The 12,681-nt window shown below is 34.7% G+C and overlaps 1 protein-coding gene across 22 annotated transcripts in view; it reads right to left on the reverse strand.

Moving 5' to 3' along the window:
• Window positions 1–12,681, reverse strand: part of NRXN1 (neurexin 1) — a 1,110,252-nt gene that overhangs the window by 701,474 nt on the left and 396,097 nt on the right. For all 22 annotated transcript variants that reach the window (XM_077915348.1, XM_077915346.1, XM_077915359.1 and 19 more), the window contains one exon: window positions 283–584. In XM_077915348.1, coding sequence (XP_077771474.1) covers window positions 283–584 — 302 coding nt within the window. The remainder of the gene's footprint in view (window positions 1–282; window positions 585–12,681) is intronic.

Here is a 12,681-nt window from a genome sequence, read left to right on the forward strand (position 1 = left end):
AAAACCACACACATCACAGGAAGGGCAGGTCGCAGGGATATCCTTGCAGCCCTCGGGGAAATTGTCATATGTCGCTGTATCAAAATAGCCTTTGGGCCCCCAGAACTTTCTAGATATGCCCCTGCTCAAGTATGGCAGGAAGATTCATCTCAGAAGAAGAAAAAGCTAATTTGTAAGCGACTTTGAGGAGCCCTATATCATGTTGTTAGGATTTTCAAGTACCACACACACAGCTGTAGTGAGAAACAAAGCCAGTAACTCTCTTATCCACTGCGCTGTTACCTGACGCAGATTCCTGGTGACTTTCACATCATGCCAGGCATTATCATTAAATTTTCCATTCACGGGCTCCACTAGTGCTTCAAAGGCCCCTGATCCCAAATTAATGACCAGAGAGACAGCTCCATTTTTCAGGGCAAGATTGACATAATCAGCTGATTTCCCGGTGTGAAGCATCAGTCCATTCCTCTGAAGAGTTTTAAAGGACAGAGTTATTTCATCGCTGCTGCTTTGAATGGGGTTTTGAGACAAGTCGTAGCAGAAGTATTCAGATCCCTTGAAAGTCGCAATATATTCTTCTTTTCCTAGAGGGAAACAGATACATATGTGCGTAAGTAGTAAGTAAAGAAATATACTATGTACATCAGCAGACCTTAACAGAAACAAAATTAAACAGCCCCCAAATTAACTCTGTCTAATTAACATTCATGACAAGTGCCCTGTCAAACAGAGTCAAAAGGTACTGTAGGTGGCAGTATATTTTTAATAAACCTCCTCAGCTATTGGACCATCAGCTGCAATAGCTAAAGCTGACATTCTTGAAAATTCAATTAATTTTTAAGTATCACTGCAAGAGCTCTGATCAGAGCGAGTAGCTCTGTGATATCTCCAGGGCATGAATCAGGTACCATAAATGCATATTGGATGGTTCTACTCTGCTGGCAACAATGGGTTCCAATGTGTTTGCAACATTCTCTCCATCCAACTGAGGCGTTAATTTTCAGTGAGACATTTATATTCAAAGATTTTCTCAGTGAAGAGCCAAATATTTTCATCACTGAGAGACCATAGCAAATTATCTGGTAAGGAGAAAGCAAAGAAAAAAAAAAATAGAATTTGGTCTGGGAGCAAATAGATCTATAGAGCATGTGCTTTTTTTTTTTTTTTTTTTGATTCCTCTCTAGATGGAGGAAGAAATGATAGCAAGCTTAATGGAGTCTGCCGGATTGTTGATTCATTCCCTGATCTTACCCAGCAGATGGTAGTGCTGGTTTTTATGAGACTGGTAAAAATTCCAGCACATCATCATGGGAATAGCATGTAAATTAAGTCTCAACATTTTCTATATATCTGTCTTTACCATATTTATGAGTAACAATGTGGATCCTACAGGATGTCATACCAATCAACCCAAAATATGGGTATTTGGAAAGAGTAGTCTTCTCCCCCTGATTAAGTGAGTTTAACCACGGGATGAACGTAAGCCAAAAGCTCCCTCAACTTCCTAGGCAATGATGCTTTTATGCCAAGAAAAATGAGACAGTTTGGTCTAGAATCAGCTTCTGATAAACTATAAACACAGAATTATAAGTCATACTGGAGAATTGTAATCTGTTTTACCAATAATATAGCATCTCTACCATGTTCATTGGAGGGTTCATGCCAAAAGGGAGCTTACCCTTGGCAATAGGTTTCTAACTCAGGGCTGTTTCATTTGATAGTGAAATAACTCACATCCTTGAATCAGAGCTCAAATCAAGATTTCAGCTCACCAGTGCTTGATGACCTGATTCTCTGGATGCATACCATGCTACAAGTGGCTACCAGTAGGCTAGGCATGGCACGAAGTTAAAAAGTGAGTCCTCAGGATTTTCACAAGGGAGCGAGCGCTTGAAGAACAGTCAATGCCTACTAGTAAGTTACTAGTGATGATAGGTGGTCAAGACAAACCCATCACATTCTAAGGCAGAATCACAGGACAAGCAAACGAAATTAGATGGTTCCTCCCATTCATGCAGTCAAAATATTGGCACTTCCCAAGTGTTAAGCCCAGTACTAGTCTTTAGGAAAAATGGAGTGGCCAAAACTGACCTGATTCCTGTCTCTGAAAGTTTATAGCCCAGGTGTCTACTTCCCCGGTCAATTCAATAAGCAAGTGGCTTGATATTGGGAGCTAACACAACTAAATATTTCTAACTATATATACTGAGAGGGCAAAAAAGTAGGTCAAAATATGAAATAAGATACTAGCTTGCCTACTTGCTAATGCATTGGGGGGCACTTACGCATATTTTTTAAAATCTCAGTTTCTGAAAGCAGTTAGTTACACCTGTCTTTCTGGATAAAATGAGATAATGCATGTACAGAAATCTAGAAAAGTTGGTAGGCATTAGGAATGGTAGATGCCTTCCTTCTTGTTTAATCTAATAAATGTAATATATAATCTAAAACACACAGCATATGTCAACTTTATTGCAAAATCTAGAATATTAGCTTTAAGGTCAGAACAAGGATGCCTAGTATCAATGTACTATACTTCAAGTCCTGGGTAATGCAGGAAGATAGGAAAACCATATGAGCATTATAAAGGTTATAAGTGACAGAAATCATATTATTAAATATTATTGTATAAACTGAAAGACCAAAATAATCTTCAGAAAAGTACTAGGTTTAACAAGAATTTCAGAAAGAATGAAGGGTTCTATGTACTGTGATAGTCAGTGTTTTAAACATATATAAACAGATCTATAGATTTGAAGAAATTCCATTACAAATCTATATGAAATTTTCAATGAATGTGAAAAGTGGATTTGGGGATCAAGTCCTGCATCAGGCTCCTTATGAGGAGCCTCTTCTCCCTCTGCCTATGTCTCTGCCTCTCTCTCTCTCTGTGTCTCAAAATCTTAAAAAAAAAAAAAAAAAAAGCAGATTCTACAAGTTCTTCGGGAAAAATAAAGAGCCCAAAATAGCCAAGCTATTCCAGAGAAAGAAGATGAAGGGACTTCCTTGTGGATAGGTGGACATTTATTAGAAAATTATGGTAATGAAGATAATCTATTAGGAAAAATGAAAAAAAAGGGGGATAAAAATAATGAAACTAAAAATAATCCTAACCCTATATGAAAACAATTTATATCAAGTTAGGCATTGCAGTTAAGTGAGCAAAGTATATATTTGTCAATAAATGGCACTGGTACAACTGGTTATCTATAGGAATAAAGTAAAACTGGATCTCTACATCACTTACAAAAATCAATTCTCCATGCACTAAGGATATAAGTTGCTGATGTAAATTTGTAAAATTTTTGTAAGATTAAAAACGTAAGATACTGAATGATGGAATGACATTAAATAGGCATAAAAGGTATTAGCAAAATATCAATACACTCAACCATATTAAAAATAGGAACATCTGTTGTTCATGATATTTCACAAAGAGAGAAAGAATCTAAATAAAAAAATGGGAGAAAATATTATTATACCATATTAATTTAAAAAGGACTACAATCCAGGGTATGCAAAGCACTTTAATAAATCAATATGAAACAAGATGAACAAGGGGAAAATTGGCAAAAGCACAGCACGGTAATTTCATAGAATGAACGAAAAGATGCTCAATCCTATGAGTCTTCTGGGAAAGGCAAAAACCAAATTATAGTTAAATACCATGTCATAACCCTGAAATTGGCAAAAAATGAAAATAAAAGAGAAAAATTTCAGGTTTGGAAAGCCCGGATAAAAAGTAATTCTTACTGCTGATGAGAGGGCTGAAGACATGAAAATTGACCAACTGCAATAAACATTATTTGACATTATATAATCCCATGGGAATTTCTCATAGTGTAAAGGTCTCAGTCCTCAGAAAATGGCTGCCAAAATCAATAGAAATAACATTCCCAATTGCTTTCATTTCTCTCTGCTCATTAATCTGATCCTTTGATGATAGGTGGTCACATGAAATCTAGTTCATATACATATACATACATTATATATGGTGAGATACACTTATCTGAAGATTATACCTGTAGAATTTCATCCCCTACTTAAAATAGGTCGCTAAGCCACAGAGAATTTTAGAGACCTCCTCTGGCCCAGCCCTTTAATTTATATTATTAAGAAAGTGAGCCAAGAAACAGACCCTTAACTGTAGAGAACAAACTGAGTGATATTGGAGGGGAGATGGGCATGGGGATAGGTTAATTGGCTGATGGGTGTTAAGGAGGGCACTTGCTGTGATAAGCACCAGGTGTTGTATGTAAGTGATGAATCACTAAATTCTCCATCTGAAACTAATATTGCACCATATGGTAACTACCTGTAGTTTAAATAAAAATTTGGAGAAAATATTTAAGACCCATAAAGTTTAAATTATATCAAATTCCAAAAGCATGCCAGGAACAGAAGCAGAATAGAACTCAGCCTCTGACTACCTTTAAATAACTAAAAAAATAACAAAGTTTGGGAGCGTAAAGAGGTATGGTTTAGTCAAATGGCTGTAGCATTTTATCCAAGTGACCTAATATCATTTCAAATCAGCATAATTCATAATGCATCTTGATAAAGGATTCCTTTGCCAGATTATGTGGCAGACTAAAGGAAAAAAATAGGAAAAAAGAGTTTGCAATTCACTAGACAGCAAGCTTTGAAGTTAGTTATATGAGTGTTGATGACATTTAACACTAAGGTTTCTATTACTTAAAAATGAAAATATCCTTCTTTTTGTAATGTTTAATTAAAATTTAGGTAATTCAAATTGCATTAAAGGCAACCACAAAAGTCTTGGAAAAAAATCACCATAGAATGTATCATTACCTCAAAAAATCATAAATGAGACATGAATCTAAGCAAGAAACATATTTTTGCTATGTTCTTTTTCATGAAAAATATGTATTCTATACAAAAATGCATAAATCATTCTATTTTTTACAATGCAAGAGGATTGTTTCCTCCAACTCTTTGTTACTGTGGAGTCTTTGTCATTAAGTTTTGTGCTATGTCATATGCAAGTAAGAAGCAGCCTAGTGAATAATTATTTATGCTTTCCTGTTGAACATGTAAAGAACTGGTTTATTTCCATTTAAAAATACAACTCCCAAATATCTTACGCATTTCCAATATGTGCTAAAACAATAAACACCGAAAAGAAATTAAATGCCAACAACATTTCACAGAACTAAAACAAATAAAACTAAAATTTTTATGGACCCAGAGAAGAACCGAAATAGTCAAAGCAATCTTGAGAAAGAAGAACAAAGCTGGAGGTAACACAATCCCAGATTTCAAGATATACTTACAAACCTGTAATATCCAAAACAATATGGTACCAGCACAAAAGTAGACACATAGATCAATGGAACAGGATAGAGAGCTCAGGAATAAACCTACACTTACAAGGTCAACTAATCTATGACAAAGTAGGCAAGAATATACAATGGGGAAAAATGTCCTTAACAAATGATGCTGGGAAAATTGGACAGCTAAATGCAAAAGAATGAAACCATATTACCTTCTTATACCTTATACTAAAATAAGCTCAAAATGGATTAAAAACCTAAATGTACTCTTGGAAGAAAACAGGCAGCAATTTGAGAAAGAAAGAAAGAAAGAAAGAAAGAAAGAAAGAAAGAAAGAAAGAAAGAAAGAAAGAAAGAAAGAAAGAAAGAAAGAAATTAGATTTACAGCAACATATATGGCAACAAATAATACAGGATACATAAAGAACTTATACAAACCAGTAAGAAAAAAAAAAAAAAAACAGACAATCTAACAGAAAAAATAAGCAAAATATATGAACATACACTCCATGATAATGGCATATCCATATGAAAAGATGTTCAACTTTGTCTTCAGAGAAATAAACTTAAAACCACAGTAAATTATCAGTACCTTCCACTATGATGAATAAAATGAAAGAGATAAAATATACCATGTGATAGTTAAGGACATGGAGCAACTAGAACCCTCATATACTACTGGTGGGACCTACTTTTTAAAACTGATAATAACTTTTAAAGCTGGATATCTGCATACTTTATCTTCCTGTCATTCCACTTGTAAGTATACATCCAACAAAAATTCACAAAAAGATGATCAGAATAACATAACAGTATGTTTGCAGCAGCACTCTGCATAATAACCTCCTGTGGACACTACTGAAATGCCAATCAATGGGATGGATAAATAATTTGAGTTATAGTTATGCAAAGGAACAATAATAAAAATACATGATCTTCAACTACCAATATGGATAAATAAAAAAATATGGATAAATCTCACAATAATAAGGTTAACTAAAAAAGAAAAATGCCAGGGGTCTGGGTGGCTTAGTTATTCAACATCTGACTCTTGATTTTGGCTTAGGTCATGATCTCAGGGTTGTGGGATTGAGCCCCATGTTGGGCTCCATGCTAGGTGTGGAACCTGCCTGGGATTCTCTGTCCCTCTCCACTGGGCCTAACCACATCTCTAAGGAAAGAAGGAAGGAATAAAGGAAGGAAGGAAAAGATAGAAAGAAGCCAGACTTAAAATGTATTTATGATTCCATTTATATAAAAATTTTAAAAACAAGCAAAACTAATCTCTACTCTTGTAAATCAAGATAATGGCTAGACAAAGGGAGAACTAGTGAGGACACTGGAGTGCTAGTAGTGTTCTGTTCTTTTTTTTTTTTTTTTAAGTTTTTATTTTAATTCCAGTTAGTTAACTTAGAGTATCATATTAGTTTCAGGTATACAATATAATGATTTGACAGTTCCATACATCATCACAATAAGTGCACTCCTTAATCTCTATCACCTATGTAACCCATACCTTCAACAGCCTCCCCTCTGGTAACCATCAGTTTCTTCTCTATGGTTAATAGTCTATTTTTTGCTTTGTCTGTCCCTTTTTTTTTTTTTCTCTTTAATGGTTTGTTTTGTTTCTTAAATTTGACATGTGAATGAATCATATGGTATTTGTCTTTCTCTGACTGAGTTATTTTACTTAGCATTATACTCCCTAGCTCCATCTATGTCTTTGCAAATGGCAAGATTTTATTCTTTTTTATGGCTGAATAATATTCCACTGCATATATGTCCACTTTTTCTTTATCCATTCATCAAGCAATGGACACTTTCTATTCTAAATAATGCTGCCATAAATATAGGGGTATATGTATCCCCTTGAATTAGTTCTTGTATTCTTTGGGTAAATACCTAGTAGAGTGATTATTATCTCACAAGATAGTTCTATCTTTAACTTTTTGAGAAGCTCCATCTTGTTTTCCACAGTGGTTGCACCGTTTGCATTCCCATAACAGTGCAAGAGTGTTCCATTTTCTCTATATCTTCACCAAAACCTGTTGTTTCTTGTGTTGTTGATTTTAGCCATTTTGACAGATCTGAGTTGATATTTCATTGTAGTTTTGTTTGCATTTCCCTGATGACGAATGATTTTGAGCATCTTTTTATGTGTTTCTTAGCCATCTAGATGACTTCTTTGGAGAAATGTCAGGCCTTCTGACCACTTCTAAATTGGGTTATTTTGTTTTTAAGTGCTGAGTTTAATAAATTACTTATATATTTGGAATACTAGCCCTTTGTCAGATATGTCATTTGGAAATAATCTTCTCTCATTCCGTAGGTTGCATTTTAATTTTGTTGATTGTTTCCTTTACTGCACAGAAGTCTTTTATTTTGATGTACTCCCAATAATTTATTTTTGCTTTTGTTTGCCTTGCCTCAGGAGACATATCTAGAAAGAAGTTGCTATGGCCAATGTCAAAGAAGTTACTGTCTGAGTTCTCCTCTAGGATTTTGATTGGTTTCCTGTCTCACATCTAAGTCTTTAATTCATTTTGCATTTCTTTTTGTGTGTGGTGTAAGAAAGTGGTCCCATTTCTTTCTTTTGCATGTAGCTGTCCAATTTTCCCAACACCATTTGTTGAATAGACTGTCTTATCCCTAATAGATATTCTTTCTTGCTTGGTGGAAGATTAATTGACCAAATGATTGTGGGTTTATTTCAGGATTTTCTATTCTGTACCATTGATCTGTCTATTTTTGTGCCAGTACCATACTGTTTTGATCACCACAGCTTTGTAATATAACTTGAATTTATGTGCCTTCAGCTTTGCTTTTCTTTTACAGGATTGCTTTGGCTATTCAGAGTCTTTTGTGATTCCATACAGATTTTAGAATTGTTTGTTCTAGTTCTGTGAAAAATGATATTAATATTTTGATAGGGATTGCATTAAATGAGTAGATTGCTTTGGGTAGTGTAGACATTTTAACAATAATTGTTCTTCTGATCTATGAGCAAGGAATGGCTTTCCATTTCTTTCATCAGTGTTTTATCATTTTCAGAGTACAGGTCTTTCACTTTTTTGGTTAGATTTATCCCAAGGTAACTTATTATTTTGGGTGTAACTTAAATGGAATTGTTTTATTAATCTCTCTTTTTGCTGTTTTATTATTGGCGTATAGAAATGCAACAGATTTCCATATGTTGATGTATCCTGTGACTTTCCTAAGGTCAGTTCTAGCAGTTTTTTTGGTGGGGTCTTTCAGGTCTTCTTTATATAGCATCAAGTCATCTGCAAATAGTGAGTTTTACTTCTTCCTTACTGATCGGGATTTCTTTTATTTCTTCCTATTGTCTGGTTGCTGTGGCTAGGACTTCTAGTACTGTGCTGAACAACAGTGGTGAGAGTGGACACCCATGTCTTACTCCTGAACTTAGGGGCAAAGCTTTCATTTTTCCTCAATTAAGGATGATGTTAGCTCTGGGTTTTCATAGATCTTTGTAATGTTGAGGTATGTGTCCTCTAGCTCTATTTTGTTGAGAATTTTTATCACGAATGGATGTTGAACTTTGTTAATTGCTTTTTCTGTTTCTATTAAAATGATCATATGGTTCTTATCCTTTCTCTTAGTAATGTGATGTATCACATTGATTGATTTGCAAATGTTGGACCACTCTTGTAACCTAGGAATAAATCCCACTTGGTCATGGTAAATGATTTTTTAATGTATTGTTGAATTAGATTTGCTAGTATTTTATTGAGAATTTTTGTGTCTGTTCATCAGGGATACTGTCTGCTGTCTTGTTTTAGTATCAGAGTAATGCTGGCTTCATAGAATGAATTTTGAAGTTTTGCTTCCATTTCTATTTTTTTGGAATAGTTTGAGAACAATAGGTATTAACTCTTCTTTAAATTTTTGGTAGAGGGCAGCCCGGGTGGCTCAGTGGTTTGGCGCCAGCCTTCAGCCCAGGATGTGATCCTGGAGACCCGGGATAGAGTCCCATGTCGACCTCCCTGCATGGAACCTGCTTCTCCCTCTGCCTGTGTTTCTGCCTCTCTCTCTCTCTGTGTCTCTCATGAATAAATAAATAAAATATGTTTTAAAATTTGGTAGAATTAACATAAGAAGCTATCTGGTCCTGGACTTCTGTTTTGTTGAGGCTGGTTTTGTGGGCTAATAAGCGATCTATTCTGGAGAATGTTCCATGTGTATTTGAGAAGAATGTGTATTCTGGTGTTTTAGGATGGAATGTTCTGAATATATATGCTAAATCTATCTGTTCCAGTGTGTCATTCAGAGCCATTGTTTCTTTGTTGATGTTCTGTTTAGATGATTTGTACACTGATGGAAGTGGGGTGTAAAGTCCCCTGCTATTATCGTATTATTGATCAGCTCCTCTGTGCTTGTTATTAACTGTTTTATGTATTTGGGTACTCCCATGCTGGGTGCATAAATATTTACAATTGTTATATCTTTTTGTTGGATTGTCCACTTTATTGTTATGTAGTGTCCCTCTTTGTCTGTTATAGTCTTTGTTTTAAAGACTGTTTTACCCAATATAAGTACTATTACTCTGGTTTTCTTTTGACACCATTTGCATAGTAGATATTTCTCCATCCTCTCACTTTCAATCTGCAGGTGTCTTTCAGTCTAAAATTAGTTGCTTGTAAGAGCATATAAATGGTTCTTTTTTTTTTTTTTTTAATCCATTCTGTTACCCTTGGTCTTTCAATTGGAACATTTAGTCCACTTAGTAATGTTCTGTTCTTGATCTAGGTTTTGGTTATGGATATGCAAAAATCACAAAGCTGTAAAATTATGTTATGTACACTTCCTGTATTTGTTATACTTTAATAAAATAATTTAAATAATCCAATTTAAACAATCCGGATAATTGGGAAAAAATGCATCTGATATATTATCATTGTCCCAATTAATCAGGTGATATGAGCCAGACAGTACTCCTGTTAATGTTACTTTTATTGGTGAAAACTAAAATAATAGCAAGAGTAGTAATATCAATTATGTAGCATTTAAAAACTTTTCAATGCATATTAATATCCCTTAATGCCATTGGCTCTTCAGAGCAATCTCACAACATTTAAAAAGAAATATACAGGTTGCATAGATATAAATATTTGAAGGACCATACTCTAAAGTTCTAATCGATAGATCAATGTCAAGGTGAAGGTAGTTTCTTTCATAATCACAGAAATGTTATGATGGTAAAAGAGACAATTAAAAACATAAACTTAAAAAAATGGATCATTTTGCTAAAATTATATATAAATTTGTTTTAATGTTGCTGCACAATTGCTGAAAGAGATTGAATAGGATGTCATTCAGTTTTATCCCTTCAATAAACTTAGATAAAAATAGTTTTTGCTTATCTAATTTTCTCAGGGAAAGTTCGATGGAAAATTTGGAATTCTATAAATTCTTGTTATGCTGACTGGATGGGTTGACTCTGACAAAGTTAAATTTGATGGGAATAAACTTGAGTCCTATTTTCTGTTCCAAACCCACCCAAATGAACAAATAATAGTATATAGGGAACATGACTTCCCAGACACTACAGATAAAAACAAATAAAGTAAAACCTTTAGATGACTTAGAAGATGAATCACCTGTGTGATGGAGACACTCAAAAAGTCCATGTAAGCATGAATTATATTCATGCAAGTGCTTAGAAGAGGGATGGCATGGTCTGGTACTTTAGTGCTGGTCCACTCATACCTGTTATATTCCTAATTTGGTCAAGCTAGAATGTATTTCAATACATGCTAAAATGATGAAAGGCTTCTAGATTATATTAGGAATTAATAGAAGCTCTCTAAAGAAAAAAAGAATTAAGGGATATATGAGAGCATCTTCAGATATCAGGAAAGATGTGCCTTAGAAGAGAAATTCCATCTGTGGCATCAGGAAGTAAATTGAATCAAAGCATAAAAATTATGAGATGATATATGTCAATATAATGAAGATTTTCTAAGAGAATTATCCATAGGTAGAAAAATTTCATTTGATAGTAAACAAATTTCTTATCATAAAAGAACTTAACCAGAGATACCTGGGTGACTCAGTGATTAAGCACCTGCCTTTGGCCTAGGGTGTGATCCTAGAATCCTGGGATGGAGTCCCACATTGGGATCCCAGCATGGAGCCTGCTTCTCTCTTCCTGCCTATGTCTCTTCCTCTCTCTCTCTCTCTGTGTCTCTCATGAATAAATAAATAAAATCTTAAAAAAAATACACAAAAAACAAAAAGGACTTAAACATAACTGAACCACTTAATTGGATATGGGATAAGGTACTCAGTCTTTGAAGGTTAGACTGAACAAATGGATCCTTTTCAAGAATTTCTACTTCATAGACAGGAATGTTAGACAAAGAGAGGGAAATGACTTTCAAGTTCACAGAGAAATTGATTCTCAGGATAAAGCAATTTCACACAGCCTATGCATGGGGCAAAAATCTCATTAATTTGGCCCTATGTTTCCACATCTTTCAAGTTCAGTGAGCTTCTTTACTAAGTGAAGGACCTGCAAGGGAATGACCATACCTTTGAGGGGCAAAGATGCCTTTGGGCAGTGAGAACTCATGCTGACCCCACTTACACAAGAAATGTCAGGCCTTTTATCTATGCCAAGAACACGGCCTACATTACTGTTCTTGATTGTCTTGATTTTCATATGCACAATGCTAAATCACAGAGGTTTTTAAGGTTTTATTATGGTCATGTGATTCCAAGATTGTGTTCAACATAAATAGAAACTAAAGTCAACATACGAAAAAAACAAACTAAAAAACCCAGACTGGGCAGCCCCAGTGGTCCAATGTTTTAGCGCCGCTTTCAGCCCGGGGTGTGATCCTGGAGACCCAGGATCCAGTCCCACGTTGGGCTCCCTGCACAAAGCCTACATCTCCCTCTGCCTGTGTCTCTGCCTCTCTCTCTCTCTCTCTCTCTCCCACCTCTCTCTCTCTTTCTCGCTGTGTCTGTCATGAAAAAATAAATAAAATCTTAAAAAAAAAAAAAAAACAGACGTGTAGTGAGAGATTTGCTGCATTTGTTTTACTACTCTGCAAGTCAAATACACAAGAATATTGTGTCCAAAACATCCTTGACTAAACAAAGGTATGCACTAGAGGTTTACATTATTAAATTAAATAATAAGCTTGGCTGTCTGACTTTAAAGATAAAGCAAGTTTAGAAAAACAGAAAAAGGAAAGTCTGATTATTGAAAATCACATAAGGTTAAATCCTGTCCCTAAGAAGCATAACAGAAAATATCATTTTGTTTGTCACAATCCCACCTAACTTAAAAATTAAAACAATCAGTTGATCACTATAAGGAAAAATAGCACTACTTTATTTTTTCTTCATTTATTTTTTAGAT

Source organism: Canis aureus, chromosome 11 (assembly GCF_053574225.1).
Source record: "Canis aureus isolate CA01 chromosome 11, VMU_Caureus_v.1.0, whole genome shotgun sequence".
Classification (NCBI taxonomy): domain Eukaryota; kingdom Metazoa; phylum Chordata; class Mammalia; order Carnivora; family Canidae; genus Canis; species Canis aureus.